General features: G+C 44.2%; 1 protein-coding gene across 1 annotated transcript in view; it reads right to left on the reverse strand.

The window, feature by feature from the left end:
* Positions 1-27,510, reverse strand: part of GC (GC vitamin D binding protein) — a 257,077-nt gene that overhangs the window by 78,762 nt on the left and 150,805 nt on the right. The window contains exons 4-7 of the mRNA XM_068233393.1: positions 18,039-18,250; positions 13,708-13,840; positions 11,992-12,086; positions 3,180-3,309 (exon numbers count right to left, since the gene is read on the reverse strand). Coding sequence (XP_068089494.1) covers positions 3,180-3,309; positions 11,992-12,086; positions 13,708-13,840; positions 18,039-18,250 — 570 coding nt within the window. The remainder of the gene's footprint in view (positions 1-3,179; positions 3,310-11,991; positions 12,087-13,707; positions 13,841-18,038; positions 18,251-27,510) is intronic.

The raw sequence follows: 27,510 nt of genomic DNA on the forward strand, positions 1-27,510 counted from the left end.
ATCCTCCACAAGCGTATAATTTGCAGGAACCCAGCAAAAGGTGCTACGCACCTGTAGAGGGAAATTCCTGTCGGCAGATGGCGCTGGGGAATGCAGAGGAACCAATCCTCTGTACCTCCACAAGTGCCAGACAGGAATTGTACAAAGCGCAGAACGCAATCGCAAGAGAGGCGATTGCGAATGAGATTGAGCAAAAGGGATAGGTTGTATGTGTGTGCGCCAATCCAGTCGCCACTCCGCGACCGCGCACACACAACAGCAGATACGAAATAGGAACGCGATCACGAGAGGTGCGATCGCGAGACGTGACACAAGGCAGAACAGAATAGAATACGAGGGTAGCAAAGGCACAGCAAATACAATAAGGAGATACGGAAAATAACAACCGCTAGCTAACCGCGAACACCGCACTCATTCGCAACAGTGCACGCGGTTATGCGCGATCTCCACGTGATAAGCACAATAGAGACAAGCACGCCTAACTAACCATAAACAGACAAACATGAAACAGGGGACGCGAGAGCTTGCTTAACGGTTACCTCACCGAGCCTGTAGCAAGCGCAGCGGACAAGACAGACACACAAAAAACAAGAACTAGGCAGGAAGGATCCACCGCTCTTCTGCCAGAGCAAGTGTGATCCAAGCAGGAACACAGATCAGAAAGATCCACAGCCGCTAACGCTAGCGGCTAGTGCGATCTCAGCAAGACAGAACGATTCGCTATCAACCGCCGTTGGTGACAGCGCAATCGCGACCGACAAGACAGAACAGAAGGATCCCCAGCGCTCGCACAAAGTAGCTAGCGCGATCCCAGGAAACAGAGCAGAAGAGATAGCTGATAGCAACCGCTGCACCAGCTATACTCCAAGAACATAGATCAGAACCATTTCCTGTCAACCACCATAGGGACAGGATAATGGCAAACAGGCAAGACAAGACAGAACAGGCAATACAGATAATACAACCTGACTGGGCTAGAAGGGGAGCCTAAAGCAACCCCCAGGAATTAACTATACTAGATAGCAATGGCTGACACTCCAGCAGTGTCCATCAGGAACTGAGCATGGAAGGGAAATGACCAGCAAAGCACTGTGGGAAAGACATAGTACTTATAGTACACGCCTCCAATGAATGTGGCCAGGCAATTTGCATGACAACGTATGCAAATTCCTCTGCAAGCACAAGCTGCAAAACTGACAGAAACTCTTCTTTCCAAAGTCCTGCAGCATGCAAACTTACACAATGGTCAAAGGGCTGCCTGTCTGCACAGGCAGCTGAGCAAATCATCACACATACTTATTGTATATTTGTCGGTGTTACGTTCATCTATCTTGATCCTGCTATTTCCTGACTATCCTGTCCTGTCTTTGTGAGGCACGCCATCGCTGCAAACGCATTGGCTGCCTCATTCCAGTCTGTCTTGTTGTGGACGCTTGCTGTCACTAAGTAGTGGCTAGTTAAGCAAGCGTTCATTCTGTCTACCTGCCCTGATCTCCTCAGTTCTGGTTTATGCGCTCAGCGCTACTTTGCGCTGAGACGTTATCACGAAAGTATTGTTTGTGGCTGTTCGGATCTGCACCGGCTCTGTGCGCAACAATCTCCTATTGGAGTCAGTCCTCTCCTCCACTAAACTGGGGATATCCTGATTCCTTGTGCTGGTGTGTGTACCTCCTTCACGTCCGCTTATGCATCACGTGCTGACCGTGGAGAATACACCTCCAAGCCTAACAGTTTCCCAAACTTTTGCATCCCACTGTAGCTTACATGTAAGACGACACTGTGATATGAAGGTCATCAAGTTTGCAGATGACACCACCATCATCGGCCTTATTGGTAGCAACGGGGAGCACGAGTACCGCAACGAAGTCGAGAGAATATGCAAATGGTGCAGCGACAACAACCTGGTCCTCAACACAGCAAAGACTGTTGAACTAGTCGTTGACTTCAGGAGAAACCTTCCCCCCCCCCTCCCACCTGTCCTCATTGGAGGGACAGAAGTCTCTAAGGTGTCATCGGTTCGGTTCCTCGGCACGACTCTCACTAATAACCTAAAATGGGGGCTAAACACCACCAAAATTCTGAAGAAATCCCAGCAGCGGTTGTTCTTCCTGCGCCAACTGAAGAGATTTGGCATGCCCAAGGAGCTGCTGACCAGCTTCTATACCGCCACCATAGAATCTATCCTCTGCTCCTCTGTAATTGTCTGGTATGCAGGCGCATCGGCAAGCGACAAACACAAGCTGCAGAGAGTCATAACTGACGCGGAGAAGATCATTGGCTCTCCTCTTCCTCCTCTTGATCTCCTCCACTCTTCTAGGATGAGAAAGAGGGCAACCCTGATCTCCCGCGACCCCTCCCACCCAGGCAGCCACTACTTCAGGCTCCTCCCATTGGGCCGCCGCTACAGGACTTTACCATCCAAAACTACTAGGCGGAAGAACACCTTCTTCCCCCAGGCTGTTCGGCTACTGAACTCTAACCTTCCCCGGCCCGGCCTGAATCTCTAACTGCCGGATCGGTCAGCCGATTCCTGCCTCTGCCTGCCCAGGTTCTTTATCCGTAAAGGGACTGTGGACGTTTTAGTGCACCTTATTATTACCTGACTGCCCTGCACAGCAGTGGAATGGCCTGTACGGTCCTGACCATTGCATTCTATTTTTGTATTTTGTATTTGTATGCGTTTTGCGTCTGTCTTTACTCTGTCTGTTTTTACACTATGCCATGTGAACCACAAATAATTCCGATTACAGCTCCTGCTGTACTTGGCGAAATAAAACTGATTCTGATTCTGATTCTGATTCTGACCTTTGCTGTCAACCAATGGATTAATCCCAGGGTAGAACAAATGAATAAAAAGCTAATATACAGTGCAGTTATTTACTCATGGAGTAAGCTGGGCAGGTTCTGCAAATAATGTACATATTGAAGGCCTGCAATAAACAGCAATTTCAGCTTTAGCTTGAAATTGAAATGTGCTTTTTTATAACATTAAATTATTATGGAAGAGAAATATGTGTGTTGTAGCAAATTTTACTGAAAATTCATTGTAATGAGCGCTCACTTTTAATGCGAAAATACACACAACTCTTATATTAATTATAATATAAATAACAACAACAATCATCATCGTCATTATCATCATCATCATTATCATCATATAGCAGTGTAAGAAATCCAACCTCATTTTCCATGCAGTTCTCAGTTAGGGATCCGCAGCACTTCGCAAGCACCCCAGTGCCCTGCTCCACAATTGGCATGATATCCTTAAACTCAGCTGAAGGAATCTTCTGGCCAAACATTATTGCAGCACTAAGAAAGGCAAATGGAAACAGAAACTGGTTAGAAACTTTTTAAGTGACTTTGATTTTTAGACTCTTTATGTTAGTTAGCTGTAATCACCTACATGAAATTGCTGTACATGCAAATCATGAAGGCTGCTAGAAAAAAAACAACTTGATGCTGTACTTCTAATTAGTACTGTGAGATATTAAAAATGTCAAGGACAAGATAAGCATGCTATTAATCTACTATTGAGTTAATTGATACCTTCATGCAGAGGTGTAGCAGCAGAGGTAAGGAACCAGGAAAAGGTTCTTAACCACTTCCCGACCGCCTAACGCACAGAGGCGGCCGGGAAGTGGAGCCCTTAAGGACCGGCTCACCCACAGAGGCGGCGGTCCATTTAAGGGCATGGGCGGAGCGATCGCGTCATCTGTGACGCGATCCTCCGCCGGCGCCTGTCACCGCTCGCCCGCCGCAACATCCCGCCGGCTATACGGAAGCGCCGGCGGGATGTTAACCCCGCGATCGCCGCATACAAAGTGTATAATACACTTTGTAATGTTTACAAAGTGTATTATACAGGCTGCCTCCTGCCCTGGTGGTCCCAATGTCCGAGGGACCACCAGGGCAGGCTGCAGCCACCCTAGTCTGCACCAAGCACACTGATTTCTCCCCCCCCCCCTGCCCCAGATCGCCCACAGCACCCCTCAGACCCCCCCTGCCCACTCCCCAGACCCCTGTTTGCACCCAATCACCCCCCTAATCACCCATCAATCACTCCCTGTCACTATCTGTCAACACTATTTTTTTTATCTCCCCCCCTGCCCACTGCCCCCTCCTGATCACCCCCCACCCCTCAGATTCTCCCCAGACCCCCCCCCCAGACCCCCCCCTGTGTACTGTATGCATCTATCCCCCCTGATCACCTGTCAATCACCCATCAATCACCCCCTATCACCACCTGTCACTGTTACCCATCAGATCAGACCCTAATCTGCCCCTTGCGGGCACCCAATCACCCGCCTACACGCTCAGATTGCCCTCAGACCCCCCCTTATCAATTCGCCAGTGCAATATTTACATCTCTCCTTCCCTGTAATAACCCACTGATCACCTGTCAATCACCTGTCAATCACCCATCAATCACCCCCTGTCACTGCCACCCATCAATCACCCCCTGTCACTGCCACCCATCAATCAGCCCCTAACCTGCCCCTTGCGGGCAATCTGATCACCCACCCACACCAATAGATCGCCCGCAGATCCGACATCAGATCACCACCCAAACGCAGTGTTTACATCTATTCTCTCCTCTAAACACCCACTAATTACCCATCAATCACCCCCTATCACCACCTGTCACTGTTACCCATCAGATCAGACCCTAATCTGCCCCTTGCGGGCACCCAATCACCCGCCTACACGCTAAGATTGCCCTCAGACCCCCCCCTTATCAATTCGCCAGGGCATTATTTACATCTGTCCTTCCCTGTAATAACCCACTGATCACCTGTCAATCACCTGTCAATCACCCATCAATCACCCCCTGTCACTGCCACCCATCAATCACCCCCTGTCACTGCCACCCATCAATCAGCCCCTAACCTGCCCCTTGCGGGCAATCTGATCACCCACCCACACCAATAGATCGCCCGCAGATCCGACATCAGATCACCACCCAAACGCAGTGTTTACATCTATTCTCTCCTCTAAACACCCACTAATTACCCATCAATCACCCCCTATCACCACCTGTCACTGTTACCCATCAGATCAGACCCTAATCTGCCCCTTGCGGGCACCCAATCACCCGCCTACACGCTCAGATTGCCCTCAGACCCCCCCTTATCAATTCGCCAGTGCATTAGTTACATCTGTTCTTCCCTGTAATAACCCACTGATCACCTGTCAATCACCCATCAATCACCCCCTGTCACTGCCACCCATCAATCACCCCCTGGCACTGCCACCCATCAATCACCCCCTGTCACTGCCACTCATCAATCAGCCCCTAACCTGCTCCTTGCGGGCAATCTGATCACCCACCCACACCAATAGTTCGCCCGCAGATCCGACGTCAGATCACCTCCCAAGGGCAGTGTTTATATCTGTTCTCTACCCTAAACACCCACTAATTACCCATCAATCACCCCCTGTCACTGCTACCTATCAGATTAGACCCCTATCTGCCCCTAGGGCACTCAATCACCCGCCCACACCCTCAGAATGCCCTCAGGCCCCAGCCCTGATCACCTCGCCAGTGCATTGCTTGCATCTATTCCCCCCTCTAATCACACCTTGAGACACCCGTCAATCACCTCCTGTCACCCCCTAGCACACCTACCCATCAGATCAGGCCCTAATTTGCCCCGTGTGGGCTCCTGATCACTCGGCCAAACCCTCAGATCCCCCTCAGACCCCCTTCCGATCACCTCCCCAGTGCATTTATTGCATCTATTTTCCCCTCTAACCACCCACTGAGACACCCATCAATCACCTCCTGTCACCCCCCTAGCACTCCTATCCATCAGATCAGGCCCAATACAACCTGTCATCTAAAAGGCCACCCTGCATATGACCGGTTGCACAAAATTCGCCCCCTCATAGACCACCTGTCATCAAAATTTGCAGATGCTTATACCCCTGAACAGTCATTTTGAGACATTTGGTTTCCAGACTACTCACGATTTTGGGCCCGTAAAATGCCAGGGCAGTATAGGAACCCCAGAAACGGACCCCATTTTAGAAAAAAGACACCCCAATGTATTCTGTTAGGTGTATGACGAGTTCATAGAAGGTTTTATTTTTTGTCAAAAGTTAGCGAAATTGATTTTTGTTTTTTTTTCACAAAGTGTCATTTTTCACTAACTTGTGACAAAAAATAAAATCTTCTATGAACTCGCCATACACCTAACGGAATACCTTGGGGTGTCTTCTTTCTAAAATGGGGTCACTTGTGGGGTTCCTATACTGCCCTGGCATTTTAGGGGCCCTAAACAGTGAGGAGTAGTCTAGAAAACAAATGCCTCAAAATGACCTGTGATTAGGACGTTGGGCCCCTTAGCGCACCTAGGCTGCAAAAAAGTGTCACACATGTGGTATCGCCGTACTCAGGAGAAGTAGTATAATGTGTTTTGGGGTGTATTTTTACACATACCCATGCTGGGTGGGAGAAATCTCTCTGTAAATGGACAATTGTGTGAGGTATTTTTCCCACCCAGCATGGGTATGTGTAAAAATACACCCCAAAACACATTATACTACATCTTCCGAGTACGGCGATACCACATGATTGGCACTTTTTTGCAGCCTAACTGCGCTAAGGGCCCAAAGTCCAATGAATACCTTTAGGATTTCACAGGTCATTTTTGTTTCAAGACTACTCCTCACGGTTTAGGGCCCCTAAAATGCCAGGGCAGTATAGGAACCCCACAAATGACCCCATTCTAGAAAGAAGACACCCAAACGTATTCCGTTAGGAGTATGGTGAGTTCATAGAAGATTTTATTTTTTGTCACAAGTTAGCGGAAAATGACACTTTGTGAAAAAAAACAATAAAAATCAATTTCCGCTAACTTGTGACAAAAAAATAAAAACTTCTATGAACTCACCATACTCCTAACGGAATACCTTAGGGTGTCTTCTTTCTAAAATGGGGTCATTAGTGGGGTTCCTATACTGCCCTGGCATTTTAGGGGCCCTAAACCGTGAGGAGTAGTCTTGAAACAAAAATGACCTGTGAAATCCTAAAGGTACTCATTGGACTTTGGGCCCCTTAGCGCAGTTAGGCTGCAAAAAAGTGCCAATCATGTGGTATCGCCGTACTCGGGAGATGTAGTATAATGTGTTTTGGGGTGTATTTTTACACATACCCATGCTGGGTGGGAGAAATACCTCTGTAAATGACAATCTTTTGATTTTTTTACACACAATTGTCCATTTACAGAGTTATTTCTCCCACCCAGCATGGGTATGTGTAAAAATACACCCCAAAACACATTGTACTACTTCTCCCGAGTACGGCGATACCACATGTGTGGCACTTTTTTGCACCCTAACTGCGCTAAGGGGCCCAAAGTCCAATGAGTACCTTTAGGATTTCACAGGTCATTTTTGTTTCAAGACTACTCCTCACGGTTTAGGGCCCCTAAAATGCCAGGACAGTATAGGAACCCCACAAATGACTCCATTTTAGAAAGAAGACACCCCAAGGTATTCTGTTAGTAGTACGGTGAGTTCATAGAAGATTTTATTTTTTGTCACAAGTTAGCGGAAATTGATTTTTATTGTTTTTTTTCACAAAGTGTCATTTTCCGCTAACTTGTGACAAAAAATAAAATCTTCTATGAACTCACCGTACTACTAACGGAATACCTTGGGGTGTCTTCTTTCTAAAATGGGGTCATTTGTGGGGTTCCTATACTGTCCTGGCATTTTAGGGGCCCTAAACCGTGAGGAGTAGTCTTAAAACGAAATTTCTCAAAATGACCTGTGAAATCCTAAAGGTACTCATTGGACTTTGGGCCCTTTAGCGCAGTTAGGGTGCAAAAAAGTGCCACACATGTGGTATCGCCGTACTCAGGAGAAGTAGTACAATGTGTTTTGGGGTGTATTTTTACACATACCCATGCTGAGTGGTTGAAAGATCTCTGTAAATAGACAATTGTGTGTAAAAAAAATTAACAAATTGTCATTTACAGAGATATTTCTCCCACCCAGCATGGGTATGTTTAAAAATACACCCCAAAACACATTATACTACTTCTCCTGAGTACGGCAATACCACATGTGTGGCACTTTTTTGAAGCCTAACTGCGCTAAGGGGTCCAAAGTCCAATGAGCACCTTTAGGCTTTACAGGGGTGCTTATAATTTAGCACCACCCAAAATGTCAGGACAGTAAACACACCCCACAAATGACCCCATTTTGGAAAGTAGACCCTTCAAGGTATTCAGAGAGGGGCATGGTGAGTCCGTGGCAGATTTCATTTTTTTTTGTCGCAAGTTAGAAGAAATGGAAACTTTTTTTTTTTTTTGGTCACAAAGTGTCATTTTCCGCTTACTTGTGAGAAAAAATAATATCTTCTATGAACTCACTATGCCTCTCAGTGAATACTTTGGGATGTCTTCTTTCCAAAATGGGGTCATTTGGGGGGGTATATATACTATCCTGGAATTCTAGCCCCTCATGAAACATGACAGGGGGTCAGAAAAGTCATAGATGCTTAAAAATGGGAAAATTCACTTTTTGCACCATAGTTTGTAAACGCTATAACTTTTACCCAAACCAATAAATATACACTGAATGGGTTTTTTTTTATCCAAAACATGTTTGTCCACATTTTTCGCGCTGCATGTATACAGAAATTTTACTTTATTTGAAAAATGTCAGCACAGAAAGTTAAAAAAATCATTTTTTTGCCAAAATTCATGTCTTTTTTGATGAATATAATAAAAAGTAAAAATCGCAGGAGCAATCAAATAGTACCGAAAGAAAGCTTTATTAGTGACAAGAAAAGGAGCCAAAATTCATTTAGGTGGTAGGTTGTATGAGCGAGCAATAAACCGTGAAAGCTGCAGTGGTCTGAATGGAAAAAAAGTGGCCGGTCCTTAAGGGGTAGAAAGCCCTAGGTCCTCAAGTGGTTAAAGAGAAACTCCAACCAAGAATTGAACTTTATCCCAATCAGTAGCTGATACCCCCTTTTACATGAGAAATAGAATGATTTTCACAAACAGACTATCAGGGGGCGCTGTGTGACTAATTTTGTGCTGAAACCCCTCCCACAAGAGGCTCTGAATACCGCGGTACTCTGGGCAAACTGCCACAATGTAACAATGTTCACAGACAGGAAATGGCTGTTTAAAGCTGTCTGTAACAGCCAGAACAGCTAGAAACAGCTACATAACTTGCCCACAGTAACAATGTCACCATGTAATACATGTCAGAATGTGAATCTGGGAGAGGAAAGATTTTACAATGAGCAAACACTGACTAAATCATTTATACATAATTATTGTAAAAATGAAGCACTTTTTTTAATTAAATTATTTTCACTGGAGTTCCTCTTTAAGTGGCCTATCTTTAACTCTTTTAAAATTACGTATACTTTCACTGCTTCTCGCACTGATGGAAAAAATGATGTTGCTAGCTAGTTCTGATTTTCCCCAATACGGCTACAGCGGGTATATATGTGTATTCATTTTGTGACCTCAGTTCACATTTTTCCTATTAGCTCATGCTAGTCTAGCTACAATACAACATTTTCAGATGGAATTTGTTTGTGTCATGGATGTTTCATTAAAATTGCTGTATGCAGACAGTGCATGGTCATTTTACTGTTTTTTTTATGTTAGTTACATAGTGCAGATTGTGCTTGTGCAATTAGCACATCCTACGTTACCTAGGCAATGTTAGAGGTTAACACATGGTATGCAAATAGCTTAACAAATGGTATACGATCAGGGAGCACGTTACCTAACTAAGGTGGATTAGGCTATTTGTACAGCACATCCTAAGTAACTGGAAATCGACTTTATGTGTGTGGATGTTAGTTTCTGAATCAACATGAATTTTTGTAGCAGCGGTCCCACTGTCCCTGCTGCTCACCTTTGCTATGGAAATCTACGTCACGCCAGGTACTAATCTCCATGTAGATTTCTAATAGTGCAGTCCCAAATTGATTAATGGAGTTTTGTGAATATCCCTCATAGAGGCATAAACTAGCAACTCCAAGAAAGCAACTGACTATATTTAAAGAGCAGAAAATCACCATAAAATATAATTTGCAATGAAACAAATTGAGCAGAACACATTAGACCAAAAGATATTGAGAACAAGACAATCCCCCTAAAGTTTAGCTTTTAGCTACATTTTAGACAAGAGGACAGCCCTCTTGATGTAATGCCATTTGGCCTTTCAAACTCTATGTGCGCACAAAGTACAATCTTTTCTCCAGGAGTTGCAAGGAATTTTCCTCCTGGAGGCATGAAGCAAGTAATGTAGCTCCATGTCCCTTGGCTTACCAGAGAATGGGATTCGGTGTAACAACTTCAAGGAGGGTTGATTTAATATTAGAAAGGGATATTTATTTGGGCTTGAAACTTTTGGAAAGGAAAAAGGGTGAACCAGTAAGAGGTTTCAGAGAATTGTTACTGAATGCTGTTGTGTAACTGATAAGTTGGATACATTGGAACCTATACTCAAAGAGAAACTGTAGTGAACATAGTATAATTCATAAAATTACTTATTTTTTTCAATATTTAATAAAAATTATTTAGTCAGTGTTTTCTTTTTTCTTGCCAGGTGCTTACTGAGAGTTCTATTCACGGAGGGAGATACTGCTTGCTTGACAGTTGGAAACAGCTGTTTTTTTCCCACAGTGCAATGAGAGCAAGCTGTCAGGGCAATGGCCCTGACATCACATTGTTGGATGGGTTTAAGCACAATATTAACCATTCAAACATCTCTAATAATCTATTTGAGAAAATTAAAGATTTCTCATGGGAAACTGATTGGGATGAAGGTTAATCCTTGGTTAATGTTCATCTTCAAAGTGAACTTGAGGTGAGAAGAATATGGAGGCAGATATTGTAGTGAAACCCCTCCCACAGAGTGATGTCAGGACCATAGTCCTGACAGTTTGCTGTCTGAGAACCTGATTGTATTGTGGGAAATAACAACTGTTTCCAGCAGCCAAGCAAGCAATATCTTCCTCTGTGCATGAAGCTCTCAGTAAACAAACATTACGTGCAGATCACCTTGCAGAATTAAAGATGACACCATCAGTGATAAGTTTCAGAATGTTAATCAGGGAGGGGAAAGATTTTACAATGGGCACACACTGACTAAATGATCTATAAATGAATAATGTAAAATATCAGCATTTGTATTCATTATATTAATGTCACTACAGTTCCTCTGTAAATGGAACTGCATTTGCTGCATGATTGTTTCAGGTGTGTGATTCAGACACCACTGATGCAGGAAAGATCAACAGGATGCAAGGCAAGTGTTTTTTTTTTAAAGGAAATTAATATGGCAGCCTCTATATCCCTCTCAGGCAGTGATGATTGTAATCAGCCAATTATGATTACGTGAAATTCCAATAAATATTTGCATTTACGCTTACACGCAATCACCATTTGTAAATTCAATTGATTTCATATAGTAATTTGTAGTTTCGTCTACAATTTTGCGTAATTTTCACTTAATTTCATGCTGACTTTGGCAGTGAATAGCAAAGCTCACATATATGGTAGTGAAACCAAAATTGCTACATGTGTTAAGGAGAATAGTGGGTACAAGGTAAAATCTTTTTCCGAAAAGACCTTTTAGTTTTTGAGAAAATCGATTTTAAAAATGCAAAGAAAAAATGTTTTTTATACTAAAAATGACAGTTTAAAATTCTCAAAAGCTACAATGTCTTTTTGAAAAATTATTTTTGTGACTTGTACCCAATATTCTCCTTAACATATGTAGCAATTTTGGTAGCAATAGCATGTATGGGGGCTTTGTTATTAACTGCTAAAATCGGCACAAAATGTCACGAAGTTGCGCGAAAATTATGCAAAATTATGAAATATTACTATTACATACGAAATTAATTACGATTTTCCTTGTAATTTCACATTACGATTACGATGCATGAATGCATACTTCGATGTTTTCAACCCACCACTGTTCTAAGGTCAGTTGTAAGATTTTCAGTACCTGAACTTCAGTTTGTCCTCTCCATAGCTGGCAAAGCGAGAACACAGTCTATTGGACATCACAGTCAGTAAGTGCAGTGGTTGCCGTTGAAGTCTCTAGGTACAATAATAAACCATAGTTAAACACACCAAACAATTAAAAACAGAATTTAGAAATTAAGGCATGCTTTTCCAAAAGATTAAAAAAAAATACCAGTATCAATACTTTTGTACTGATTGTGTTTTTAAAAGCACTTCCAACGTAAAGGACAGAGGCCCATATGCAGTTCACTTTTTCTCTTGCGTTTTCTTTTAGGGGATATTTTAACAACTTTTCATAAAATGCCCTTTAAGCCACCAGCAATCAAGAAAATACTAAAACTAAATGTTATAGTACCCTTTCACCTACTTTGGGGTACCTTTTTAATAGTAAAATGATGAAAAGTTATTTGAAAGAGAAGAGAAAATGTATCTCCAAAGAGATAACTCAGGTGAAAGCCTGGGCCCGAGGCTCATATACAATTAACTTTTTTCTCCCTAGTCTTCTCAGAGGAGATCATTTTTCATCTTCATTTTAAAATTACTTTTCAGCACTTTGCAATTGAAAACATACAAAAAAATAGGTGGAAAGCAATATCAAATTTATTTTGATTATTTTCTTGCTTGCTGGTGGCTTAAAAGACATTTTATAGGCAAGTTTGAAAATATCACCTAGGAGAAAACTCAGGAGAAAAGGTTGATTGCATATGGGCCAGAGTCTGTCATGTATGCCTCTGTCTTAATGCTGCAGGATTCAGGATTAATAACTTATCTGCTCACCTGTGGTTCATTAGACAGGTGAATCTCCACCCCCCTCCAGTGGTAAGACAGCTGTGGCCATTTTTCTGAAGTCTGTGACCATCCCTACCTGCGTTTCCGTGGCTTCCCCCCAGCTTGACAGCCATCAATTAGACCATGGCTGCCAAGCTAAGGTTGGGCTGAGGCAACATTAGGTGGGGGATGGCCAGAGCTGCAGTAGACTTTTGAAAAGAAAGCACTGGGGTGTTTTTTTCTGGGAAGAGGTGGAGCCTCAGCTGTTTCGTAAATTACGGCCAAGCAGGTTAGGACTCAAGGGTAAGTTCAACAAATTAACAAAGTTATTAAAGGCATAACTTTATTAATAAAAATGACCAACAATAAATACACTATTTGATACATTTCTAAACTATTTCTTACCTCCCCCATGTCAGTTCTCCTGATCCTCACCTACTCACCCACCCCAGCAAGCTATGTTCAGCTCTACCATTGTCTATGCACCCCATATCCCATCATCTCACTAAGTCGAACAATTTAAGTCTCCTCATTTGTCCTATAGCCCTCAGCCTTCCATCCACAACTGTTGCCCACATTATTTGCAAACCCACCTGTCCTAAAATTCATACAGTCTGCCTGCCCTGTCTCATAACATTGTCTGTCATGTGCTGTTTATTGTACCCAATACACACATATTTCTGTTATTGAAAAAAAATATAGCATTCATAGAAATAACAATGCTGCAGCTACTAAAAGAAACAGAACAACATGTTAATCTATAAAGAGCTAAATGATGATCTTGTTTGATGATGATTTGTCAAGAGTGGATTTTTGAGACATCACAGCTGCCTGTCACTGTGGGATTTTATAGCAAGCCCAATTTGTAGAACCATTGCACGGTATATTGATTTCCAGCCACTTATACCCAGAACATAATGAGTCAAACCTGTTTGATAAAGCACTGTGTTGGTTTTTTGGCTGTACAGCATTCCTGTATCATCTTTAAATAATTTTCAGTAGAATTAAGAACCACCAGAAAAGGAGTTTGTGCAAAATTACTGGAGTATTCATACAGAAATCTGTAAAGAAGATATTGCATTATTTGCATTGTATAGTAGAAATAATATGGATAATAACAATATTAATAATAAATTATCATCATTATCACCATCATCACTACCATCTTTTAATTAGAAATTGCCAATATATTACGTAGTACTGAACTAATGAATTCATGTATGAGAAATATTAGTAAAAAAATATTCAATATCTAATTTATTAGAACAGAAGTAAAGTAAAATCACAAATGAAGCCACTATCGATGTATGCATTTATTTTTAAATGCTGTATGTTGTAGCACACATTAGGACAAGTACTAGGAGCAATTTGATTCCTCACACAGCTGTTCCTCTCAGCTGTAACATCCTCCGTCAGTTTTGGCGTCAGTGTTGGATACAAAATGTATCTAATACTGACTGCTCCCAGAGGGCTAGACCATATCTCTGCACAGGGGAGTTGCTATCAACTCCTCAGTTTATAGTTTAATTATCACCTTGCTGAAAGAATCTTATTGATATGGTGGTAAGGGGTTAAAGATTCTAGCAATGTGTGTTTATTATCTTTGCTTCTCTTGACTGATAAATATACTAATAATGCTAATTGTAGACAGTGGTCTGCCCCTCTCAGCAGCTTGTAAAGTGGATGCAGCCTGGAGTGAATCACCTCAAGCAGGCAGCCAGTCTGAGGGTAAACACAGACTCGTGGTATAGCTAGTTATATTCCAGCAATATTCATGCTCATTTAGTTACCTGTTACCACCTAAGATCAGCCTATTTCTCCTCATGTCTCCTGCATGCTGTGAGTGACACAATATATTTGTGAGCTGTGTGACAGAGTAACCAAGCAGCTCAGGGTGACCCAAACTACTATGAGCTGTGTGAGAAATGAATTTTTAAGCAGGGATAGCAAGAGAGAGACCTGGGTGAATAAATAAAGTGCCCCTAGCACTAGTGGTAATGTGTACACTAATATAGAGTATTAAAAAAAAATTGTTTCAATCGATAGTATTCCTTTAAGTAAAATTCTCTCATACTGGCTGTTGCATTCTCCATGAAACATGTTGGAAATGGAACATCTACTGTACAATCCTGCAGGTACTACAATATTAACTTATAAAAGAGTTCAGGTGGATTTTACATTTATTTATTTCCAATATTTATAGTACACATGTATTGCACAACATTCTGTCAAACACAGAAACCATTCACACATGTACAAATAGGGCCGGACTTACAGCTCAGGAGCCTATAGGCACAGAAATTGTGGCGCCCTTAAACTCCGCCCCTCAGCTAAGGCCCCACCCCAAGTCACGCCCCCTATTTTTATGAAATAAAACAAGACAAGGAAATGCAGATATTCCCAAAGAAAAATACAGAACAACAATATGCAAATATTACCAATGATATACAGAATTTACAAAATATAGGACTATATTACCAGCAACAAGTCAAATATAAATCACAAGGAAATAATACTAACAACACAAAAGTTGTATATGGTCTCGCGGGCGGGACCATGGCTCAGTCATTAGGCCAATCACTACACTGCTACTCAGCGAGTGCAATAATTGGCCTGATGATGGAGCAATGGACATGAGACCATTGGCTACAGTGATAACAAATTACTGTACATCATCTTTGGCTAAAGCTACACTTGGGACACAGTGTGGCATGGAGCTGGGGGAATGCGGAGGATTCAGGAAGACAGAGGGGGATACATTGGGACATCGGCGCACAGGGGGTACAGAGTAAGACACGGGGACAGCAAAGGGGGACACCAGGAGCACACGGGGACAGCACAGGCATGGGGGACAGCGGATGACACGGGAACAGTAGAGGACACAGGGACAGCAGTTAACTTACCCTTGTTGCTGCCTATAGCCAATGTTCGACACTGTGTTTCATGTTCCTCCGATACCTCCACCCTCTGGGTTTGAAGAATTGGAAAGATGGAATGCTATGGAAAGCAACGTAGAGCACATTGGCTATAGGTGGCGGCTAGGATAGGTTAACTGCCTCCCTGCCATGGTCCGCACATTGAAATCATACTTTGGAAAAACACCAGAGCTCATCCCCAATTAGAAGATGTCCTTGCTATATAAATAGTATATAATTAATATCAATATAGCTAGAATATAACGCTAGCTATGATAGGAATTACAGGGGGACGCATAGAGGGTGGGCACCAAAGGAATGCACAGAGGGTGGGCATGGAGGGAATGCACAGAGAGTGTGCACAGGCAGAAGATGCCTAGAGAATGGGTATGAGGGGGAAACACAAAGGGTGGGTGCAGGGGGGCACACAGAGGGGGGGCATGGGTGGGGTAGGCACAAAGGGTGATCATGTGGGGGAAGCACAGGTGGGAGAAGCATAGAGGGTGGGCAGAAGGGGAATGCACAGAAGGTGGGCACTGGTGTGGTACACACAGAGGGTGGGCATGAGGGGAAGCACAGATGGTGAGCACAGGCAGGGTACACACAGAGGGTGGGCATGGGGGGAGCATAGAGGGTGGACATAGAGAGGGTGCGCATGGGCTGGGTATACAGAGGATGGGCATGAGGGGAAAGGACATAGGGTGGGCATAGAGGGTGCACATGGGCTGGGTACACACAGAGGGTGGGCCTGAGGGGAAAGGACATAGGGTGGGCATAGAGGGTGCACATGGGCTGGGTACACACAGAGGGTGGGCACGAGCAGGGTACACACAGAGGATGCTCAGGGTGGGCGCACAAAGGGTGGACTGGGCATGAGGGGGAAGCACAAAGAGGAACACAGGGTTGTAAAAAGAGTGAGTAAAAGCAAAGTGAACAAGCCAGTCAGAGTAGTTTACCTTCTGTCACTGACTTTGACTGTCACTGTCCTCCTCTGTGTGTCCCCATCTTTGAAGCAGGCAGGGCAGGCTGATCTCTGGCTGTTTTTCCTGGTCTTCCGTGTGCTAGCTGACAGCTACCACAAAGCTCTTTTGATCGTCTCTCTGCTGTCCCCCTCCTCCTCCCATGTGGCTCAAAGTGCTCTGGAGTCCAGACACGCTCCAGTGCTCCTTCACTCTTCCTAAATTCCGCGGTACAGCTACAGCTGTCCATGTGTGACACGGCAGATGCAGCCTCCGCAGTCACCAACACCAGAGAAGGAAACAGGGAGGCGGTGCTCTGCAAATCTTATGCTGTCACACAGCTCTTGCCGGGACTGCTGCAAACTAATCCGCTCCATAGCAATAGCTGCCCACTTGTCTGCACGCTGAGTATACCGTACAGACAAGCGGGCAGCTATTGATATGGAGCGGATTGGTTTGCAGCAGTCCTGGCAAAGGCGGCAAGAGCCCAGCCCCATCTCTCCCCCACTGCCATGAGCCTTTCCAAAGCAGCCGCTAGGAGTGGAGAGCCGAGCCAGGAGCAGAGCGGTGAGTGACATCACACTTCCGCTCTGCTCAGAGAAGGAGACAGTCGGGGAATTTCCGCCTCTGTCAGATAAGGCGCCTGTAGGCACGTGCCTACAGTGCCTTATGGTAAATCCGGCCCTGTGTACAAAGCATTTTCACAATGATCCAGATCACCAAGGAAACAAAGAAACACAACTGTACTTATAAACTCTAGAAGTGTTTAGCAACTGGCACTACTTGGGGCAATTCAAACTCACTGCTGCAGTCCCCAGCTCTAGAACTGCTGTGCTATGCACTGCTATGCAAACACTATGAAATTTTGCACTGAGATGTAAATACTATGAAGGTGTTCTCTGTTGTGTGTATGTTAGTTTATGGTAGACCTAGGTCCCATAGAGAAAAATGGGGATTTATAGACCTTGTGTGCTATTGTTTATATAGAGGCACTAGAGTCAGGAAGTAGAGTTGAATTATTGGCACTTGCCAGCTTATGTGCTAATCTCTGTCAATTTATAGGAGACAGTGAATAACTGCACATTGGTGTTAATGTGCATTTGTTCTTTCGGTCTTCTGGGTGCACATTCAACCAAACCAATTTAAACTGCACAACGCCTGGAATATTTTAGCAACTATTGGTTGCAATGAATTAATTTTGGTTACAGCGTCCCACAGCTCTGAACAGGAAAGAAGAAAACTGGTCCATACCTAGTTTTGTTGGCAGATAATTAGGATCTTTGATAATATAACCAAAATGTTAAAATCCAATCTATTTTTCTTTCTTTTTTTCCCCCTTAACTTTATGTAGATGCAGAATATAGGAATGGAAGTTTTATACTTACTTCATAGAAAACATCTTTGGGTCAGACTTAAAGGCATCACACAATTCCTCATTTGACGGCTCTAAGTATGTTGGAAATTCCTTTGGTGGTTGCTTTAAGTCTGCTAAACACAGTTTCCTTTCCAGACCTTTGTGAACACAACAACTATGGATTCCAGGGTGTTTGGGGTACGGAGACTTCGGATCACAGGATTTTTCTGACAGTGCTGATGCCTTTAAAAAAGTCAAAACATTTCCATACAAGTAATCAGGTAATTATAAACTAATGGTCCGAGGATACAAGGGGGACAGAGGACACAAGGAGAACAGAGGACACAAGAGGTACACAGGAAGGTACATGGTGTACTCAGGAGGACACATAGGGACACAGGAGGACACATGGGGGCAGACTAATGGGGGGGGGGGGGGCATGTACAAGATGCCCGTGGAACATGGATGCACCAGGTTTAGTAGATTTTTCCTGGTTTGTGTCCTCTAAGCCTAGGTGCGTCTTATAGTCCAGAGCGTCTTATATTCCAGAAAATAAGGTTTATTAAAAGTGCTTTATCTTGTGCCAATATTTTGGTTGTAAAAGCCCATCAAGAGTTTGGTCCTGTAAAAGGTATGGTTGAGCTCTCCATGTCACAGTGATTATATTATTAAAAATAAATGTATGCCTGATTTTTTTAAAGCTATCTTTATATATTATTAAAAAGTCCTTTTTTCCAAATTAAATGTCTTACATTTGAAAGGGTTAATTTGGTTGTGCTTGTATTATTTAGGTATCTCCACTGTCTAAAGCAGGTAGAGTACATTTAAATTAACTACAGGGACTGAGTAACTTCAAAGAAGCTCCTTAGTGAGATGACATTTGGTCACCACTACTTTTATGTATGGATTCCAAACATAGCTACAGATACCATGCTGGGATTTGTTTCCTACAGAAGAGGTTATGAAGCTAGAGACAGTCTTTGCTTCATCCCACCATTCACCCTCTGTTCCAGCTTTCTTTTACAGACAGAACTAAAGTGTTCATGTATTTTTTTCATTAAAAATAAATGTTAATATATAATTTATAAACATCTGAAAATGTCATATTTATCCCTAAAGTTATTTAGAAATATTCAATGGAAAACGTAATTATTTGCCTGCTACAAACTGGCTGTGTTTTTATAGTTGTATTTTCTTCTTTTCTCTGAAAGATTATTTACTCTAAAACACCTATTACCACCAAAAAAAAAAAAAAAAAAAAAGCAAAACAAAACAGAAAAACAAAAAACCCCAAAAATCAAAAAACAAACAAACACTGGTAGCATGGTAGCAGAACAGCATTCAAACAATTAACACAGGACAGCACTTTCTTTTTCAGTGGGCAGCTTCTGGCCCCATCTGAAGATGTGATATCTTATCTTTTATTTACTAATTGTAGCTCACAAAGTATTGTAAATATAAACAGAGTGCTAAAACTGAGCTGTCACACATAGTAAAAGCAGAAACAGTTGAGAAATGATAACTAGATACTGTAGATTTTAATATATTAATACAATAGCTATGAAATAAAATGTAATGGCAACTTTCAGAGCAGATAAACTGTACTTGCACTATAACTTTGACAGACGTAAATATGGGAACTTTATTAGTAATATAAAGTAGGAAAACACATTTTTATTGAATGTTATGTCAGAGTTGTATCCCACTTTAAAGGGGAACTTCAGCCTAAACAAACATACTGTCATTGAGTTACATTAGTTATGTTAATTAGAATAGATTGGTAATATAATCTCTTACTTGCCCTGTTTTAAAAGAACAGGCAAATGTTTGTGATTCATGGGGGCTGCCATCTTTGTCATGGGGGCAGCCATCTTGTTGGTTGAAAGGAGGTGACGGGGAGCAGGAGACACAGTTCCAACTGTCCTGTGTCCTGATCACCCCTCCCAGCTGCGCACCCAAGGCTTCAAATGTCAAATTCAAAATGTAAGAAAAAAAAATTTGCACCAAAACAGCAGAACGAGAGCAACAACATCAGAAATCCGATTATGCTTTGCACAGCATCAGGGGAAAAAAGCCCGGGCAGTTTTCTTCTGTGAGGCTTGTATAAGAGAAACAAAGTTCTGATACTATGAAACTGTTAAAGAAACACCAGGCCTTTTCAGTGCTGCTGAGTCGATTTTTAGTCTGGAGGTTCACTTTAAACTAGGTGCAACTAAATATATTGTCTACAAGTTTAGTATAATAGCAAGGGGGAAAGACAAATAATTAATAGTGAAACTCAATAATCAAATGAGAGGTAAAAGCAAGTGCACATGTGTGAAGGAGATGTTGCGAACCTCCGATTTTCGGTTCGCGAACCGGGTTCGCGAACTTCCGCAGAAGGTTCGGTTCGCGGAAAAATTCGCGAACCGCAATAGACTTCAATGGGGAGGCGAACTTTGAAAAATAGAAAAAAATATGCTGGCCACAAAAGTGATGGAAAAGATGTTTCAAGGGGTCTAACACCTGGAGGGGGGCATGGCGGAGTGGGATACATGCCAAAAGTCCCGGTGAAAAATCTGGATGTGACGCAAAGCAGCGTTTTAAGGGCAGAAATCACATTGATTGCTAAATTGCAGGCCTAACGTGCTTTCAAACATCTTGCATGTGTATACATCAAACAGGGAGTGTAATTAGAGTACTGCTTCACACTGACACACCAAACTCACTGTGTAACGCACCGCAAACAGCTGTTTGTGTAGTGACGGCCATGCTGGACTACTGCGCAACATGGCGTGATTGCTCTTCCTCACTCAGTGATGTCAGGTAATGTGTGACTTACTTCTCAACTTTCCATGGCATTGTTAAAAAGCTTACATTTTGTTTTTAATTTACATTTTCTACTTGCTGTGTACTTGTTCAGTACCGCTACAATGAGAATCCTGTGGAGGCGGGCAAGTCTGCCATTGTGACCCCGGGTAATGGCCGGGGAATGAGAGGTTTGAATCCGGTGTGGAGCCTGAGCAACGGCTACCACTACACATCCAAGGAGGGCAGCGGGCAGGCATGCACGCCCGCCCGCCCCGAGGTAGTGACCAAAAATAACAATACAGGAGGAGGACTTTCGAGGCCCTGCTGTGTATTTGAAATGAATGTACTTTAAATCCTTTAACGAGAACCAGTTATGGCGGGCAAAGATTACACCACATTCCTTTCAAGAGAATCATATGGAGGCGGGCAAGTCTGTCATTTGTGACCCAGGGTAATGGCCGGGGAATGAGGGATGGAATCCGGTGTGGAGCCTGAGAAACGGCTACCACTACACATCCAAGGAGGGCAGCAGGTAGGCATGCACGCCCGCCCCGAGGTAGTGACCAAAAATAACAATACAGGAGGTGGACTTTCGAGGCCCTGCTGTGTATTTGAAATGAATGTACTTTAAATCCTTTAACGAGAACCAGTTATGGCGGGCAAAGATGACACCACATTCCTTTCACGAGAATCATATGGAGGCGGGCAAGTCTGTCATTTGTGACCCCGGGTAATGGCCGGGGAATGAGGGATGGAATCCGGTGTGGAGCCTGAGAAACGGCTACCACTACACATCCAAGGAGGGCAGCAGGTAGGCATGCACGCCCGCCCCGAGGTAGTGACCAAAAATAACAATACAGGAGGCGGACTTTCGAGGCCCTGCTGTGTATTTGAAATGAATTAACTTTAAATCCTTTAACGGGAATCCGTTATGGAGGGCAAGTCTGCCATTGTCACCGCGGGGAATGAAGGTTGGATCCTGCTGAGACCCATGCTGTAGCTGCCCTGACCGTGCTTTGCAGACCAGGCATCTGTGATCAGATGGACCCTTGAGCCAGCGGAAGACAAACCAAGTCGAAAGCATTTGCCAAGAATGTTTTACGGAGGGCAAGTTTTTTTGCCCTTTTTTTTTTATTTTTTTGAAAATGATAGATGGTTGTATTTTTAAATTGTTTGAAAGTTTAGATGGTTGTATTTTTAAATTGTTTGAAAGTTTAGATGGTTGTATTTTTAAATTGTTTGAAAGTTTAGATGGTTGTATTTTTAAATTGTTTAAAAGTGTATCCATTCTTCCTCCCCCCAGCCACGAACAATACCATGGGAACGTGGAGCAGCAGAAGCCCCCTGTGACGGCTGCCACGGTTGTTCTCCGCTGCTTGTCTTTTGAGGGGTGCTTCTTTTCCTCAGGTGTTCTTGCCATAGCTGTTTGTGCCTTCTCTCCAGGTGCCTTCGTAAAGCACTTGTCCCTACGTGACAGTTGGCCTTTCCACGGCTCAAGTTTTGCTGGCAGAGACAACAGATGGCTTTGCTCCGATCTGAGACACACACGTGAAAAAATTTCCAAACCGCTGAGCCCCCCTGGGGTGATGGCGCTACGGTGGCATCAGCAGCAGCTGACGTTGAAGGGCATGTGTGCTCCCTGGCCATAGCTGGCGATACATGACACCGGACACTGCCCCCAGCTGTTTCTGAGGACGAGCTCCCTCTGCTTCTATCATGGAGTCGTCTCCTCCTACTCCTCTCTGACTCCTCCTCTGAACTGTCCCCCTGGTCATCTCCTCTACCGGGAACATATGTGGTATCCGTATAATCGTCATCATAATCCTCCTGGCCAGCTGCGCTTTCCTCAGACACCTCCTCAAGTGCACCAACTTCAGGTGGTCCACCATCATCCCCATCAACACACATTACGTCCATACTATCGCCACCTAACTCAGACGTATGAGGTGGTGTACCTGCGCCTTCTTGTTGTTGTTGCAGTAGTGGCTGGGAATCAGTGATTTCACCACCACCACCAAATAACTCCTGCGAAGTGTCAAATGCAGCGGATGTGGTGCTTGTTGTAGCGCTGGTGGCTGCGGGAGATGAGGTGTTCTGTGTTAAATACTCAATCACCTCCTCACGATTTTGGGAAGTGATGGCACGTGCCTTCTTCTGAGCACTGTATTTTGGGGCAGGTCCGCATGAAATCACAGCAACACCACCTCGCACAGCCACAGACCTGCCGGTGCCTGGTGGCCTTCCTCTGGGTCTGCCTCTACCTCTACCTGGTTTGTCCATTTTGTCCATCTCAGGGGTATGCTAGCTATATGCAGTGAGGTGGGTTCTCACTCAACACAACAGGTAGTTAGATGCAGTGAGGTGGCCAGGTGGATTCACACTCAACACAACAGGTAGTTAGATGCAGTGAGCTGGGTTCACTCAACAGTAAAGGTACTTAAGATGCAGTGAGGTGGGTTCTCACTCAACACAACAGGTAGTTAGATGCAGTGAGGTGGCCAGGTGGGTTCACACTCAACACAACAGGTAATTAGATGCAGTGAGCTGGGTTCACTCAACAGTAAAGGTACTTAAGATGCAGTGAGGTGGGTTCTCACTCAACACAACAGGTAGTTAGATGCAGTGAGGTGGCCAGGTGGGTTCACACTCAACACAACAGGTAATTAGATGCAGTGAGCTGGGTTCACTCAACACAAGGCTAGGTATATGCAGTGATGAGGTGGGTTAAGTAAACACAACAGGTACTGGGTAGTTAGATGCAGTGAGCTGGGTTTACTCAACAGTAAAGGTACTTAAGATGCAGTGAGGTGGGTTCTCACTCAACACAACAGGTAGTTAGATGCAGTGAGGTGGCCAGGTGGGTTCACACTCAACACAACAGGTAGTTAGATGCAGTGAGCTGGGTTCACTCAACAGTAAAGGTACTTAAGATGCAGTGAGGTGGGTTCTCACTCAACACAACAGGTAGTTAGATGCAGTGAGGTGGCCAGGTGGGTTCACACTCAACACAACAGGTAGTTAGATGCAGTGAGCTGGGTTCACTCAACAGTAAAGGTACTTAAGATGCAGTGAGGTGGGTTCTCACTCAACACAACAGGTAGTTAGATGCAGTGAGGTGGCCAGGTGGGTTCACACTCAACACAACAGGTAATTAGATGCAGTGAGCTGGGTTCACTCAACAGTAAAGGTACTTAAGATGCAGTGAGGTCGGTTCTCACTCAACACAACAGGTAGTTAGATGCAGCGAGGTGGCCAGGTGGGTTCACACTCAACACAACAGGTAATTAGATGCAGTGAGCTGGGTTCACTCAACACAAGGCTAGGTATATGCAGTGATGAGGTGGGTTAAGTAAACACAACAGGTACTGGGTAGTTAGATGCAGTGAGCTGGGTTCACTCAACAGTAAAGGTACTTAAGATGCAGTGAGGTGGGTTCTCACTCAACACAACAGGTAGTTAGATGCAGTGAGGTGGCCAGGTGGGTTCACACTCAACACAACAGGTAGTTAGATGCAGTGAGCTGGGTTCACTCAACAGTAAAGGTACTTAAGATGCAGTGAGGTGGGTTCTCACTCAACACAACAGGTAGTTAGATGCAGTGAGGTGGCCAGGTGGGTTCACACTCAACACAACAGGTAATTAGATGCAGTGATCTGGGTTCACTCAACAGTAAAGGTACTTAAGATGCAGTGAGGTGGGTTCTTACTCAACACAACAGGTAGTTAGATGCAGTGAGGTGGCCAGGTGGGTTCACACTCAACACAACAGGTAATTAGATGCAGTGAGCTGGGTTCACTCAACACAAGGCTAGGTATATGCAGTGATGAGGTTGGTTAAGTAAACACAACAGGTACTGGGTAGTTAGATGCAGTGAGCTGGGTTCACTCAACAGTAAAGGTACTTAAGATGCAGTGAGGTGGGTTCTCACTCAACACAACAGGTAGTTAGATGCAGTGAGGTGGCCAGGTGGGTTCACACTCAACACAACAGGTAGTTAGATGCAGTGAGCTGGGTTCACTCAACAGTAAAGGTACTTAAGATGCAGTGAGGTGGGTTCTCACTCAACACAACAGGTAGTTAGATGCAGTGAGGTGGCCAGGTGGGTTCACACTCAACACAACAGGTAATTAGATGCAGTGAGCTGGGTTCACTCAACAGTAAAGGTACTTAAGATGCAGTGAGGTGGGTTCTCACTCAACACAACAGGTAGTTAGATGCAGCGAGGTGGCCAGGTGGGTTCACACTCAACACAACAGGTAATTAGATGCAGTGAGCTGGGTTCACTCAACACAAGGCTAGGTATATGCAGTGATGAGGTGGGTTAAGTAAACACAACAGGTACTGGGTAGTTAGATGCAGTGAGCTGGGTTCACTCAACAGTAAAGGTACTTAAGATGCAGTGAGGTGGGTTCTCACTCAACACAACAGGTAGTTAGATGCAGTGAGGTGGCCAGGTGGGTTCACACTCAACACAACAGGTAGTTAGATGCAGTGAGCTGGGTTCACTCAACAGTAAAGGTACTTAAGATGCAGTGAGGTGGGTTCTCACTCAACACAACAGGTAGTTAGATGCAGTGAGGTGGCCAGGTGCGTTCACACTCAACACAACAGGTAGTTAGATGCAGTGAGCTGGGTTCACTCAACACAAGGCTAGGTATATGCAGTGATGAGGTGGGTTAAGTAAACACAACAGGTACTGGGTAGTTAGATGCAGTGAGCTGGGTTCACTCAACAGTAAAGGTACTTAAGATGCAGTGAGGTGGGTTCTCACTCAACACAACAGGTAGTTAGATGCAGTGAGGTGGCCAGGTGGGTTCACACTCAACACAACAGGTAGTTAGATGCAGTGAGCTGGGTTCACTCAACAGTAAAGGTACTTAAGATGCAGTGAGGTGGGTTCTCACTCAACACAACAGGTAGTTAGATGCAGTGAGGTGGCCAGGTGGGTTCACACTCAACACAACAGGTAGTTAGATGCAGTGAGCTGGGTTCACTCAACAGTAAAGGTACTTAAGATGCAGTGAGGTGGGTTCTCACTCAACACAACAGGTAGTTAGATGCAGTGAGGTGGCCAGGTGGGTTCACACTCAACACAACAGGTAATTAGATGCAGTGATCTGGGTTCACTCAACAGTAAAGGTACTTAAGATGCAGTGAGGTGGGTTCTTACTCAACACAACAGGTAGTTAGATGCAGTGAGGTGGCCAGGTGGGTTCACACTCAACACAACAGGTAATTAGATGCAGTGAGCTGGGTTCACTCAACACAAGGCTAGGTATATGCAGTGATGAGGTTGGTTAAGTAAACACAACAGGTACTGGGTAGTTAGATGCAGTGAGCTGGGTTCACTCAACAGTAAAGGTACTTAAGATGCAGTGAGGTGGGTTCTCACTCAACACAACAGGTAGTTAGATGCAGTGAGGTGGCCAGGTGGGTTCACACTCAACACAACAGGTAGTTAGATGCAGTGAGCTGGGTTCACTCAACAGTAAAGGTACTTAAGATGCAGTGAGGTGGGTTCTCACTCAACACAACAGGTAGTTAGATGCAGTGAGGTGGCCAGGTGGGTTCACACTCAACACAACAGGTAATTAGATGCAGTGAGCTGGGTTCACTCAACAGTAAAGGTACTTAAGATGCAGTGAGGTGGGTTCTCACTCAACACAACAGGTAGTTAGATGCAGCGAGGTGGCCAGGTGGGTTCACACTCAACACAACAGGTAATTAGATGCAGTGAGCTGGGTTCACTCAACACAAGGCTAGGTATATGCAGTGATGAGGTGTGTTAAGTAAACACAACAGGTACTGGGTAGTTAGATGCAGTGAGCTGGGTTCACTCAACAGTAAAGGTACTTAAGATGCAGTGAGGTGGGTTCTCACTCAACACAACAGGTAGTTAGATGCAGTGAGGTGGCCAGGTGGGTTCACACTCAACACAACAGGTAGTTAGATGCAGTGAGCTGGGTTCACTCAACAGTAAAGGTACTTAAGATGCAGTGAGGTGGGTTCTTACTCAACACAACAGGTAGTTAGATGCAGTGAGGTGGCCAGGTGCGTTCACACTCAACACAACAGGTAGTTAGATGCAGTGAGCTGGGTTCACTCAACACAAGGCTAGGTATATGCAGTGATGAGGTGGGTTAAGTAAACACAACAGGTACTGGGTAGTTAGATGCAGTGAGCTGGGTTCACTCAACAGTAAAGGTACTTAAGATGCAGTGAGGTGGGTTCTCACTCAACACAACAGGTAGTTAGATGCAGTGAGGTGGCCAGGTGGGTTCACACTCAACACAACAGGTAGTTAGATGCAGTGAGCTGGGTTCACTCAACAGTAAAGGTACTTAAGATGCAGTGAGGTGGGTTCTCACTCAACACAACAGGTAGTTAGATGCAGTGAGGTGGCCAGGTGGGTTCACTCTCAACACAACAGGTAGTTAGATGCAGTGAGCTGGGTTCACTCAACAGTAAAGGTACTTAAGATGCAGTGAGGTGGGTTCTCATTCAACACAACAGGTAGTTAGATGCAGTGAGGTGGCCAGGTGGGTTCACACTCAACACAACAGGTAGTTAGATGCAGTGAGCTGGGTTCACTCAACAGTAAAGGTACTTAAGATGCAGTGAGGTGGGTTCTCACTCAACACAACAGGTAGTTAGATGCAGTGAGGTGGCCAGGTGGGTTCACACTCAACACAACAGGTAATTAGATGCAGTGA

This window comes from Hyperolius riggenbachi, chromosome 1 (assembly GCF_040937935.1).
Source record: "Hyperolius riggenbachi isolate aHypRig1 chromosome 1, aHypRig1.pri, whole genome shotgun sequence".
Classification (NCBI taxonomy): domain Eukaryota; kingdom Metazoa; phylum Chordata; class Amphibia; order Anura; family Hyperoliidae; genus Hyperolius; species Hyperolius riggenbachi.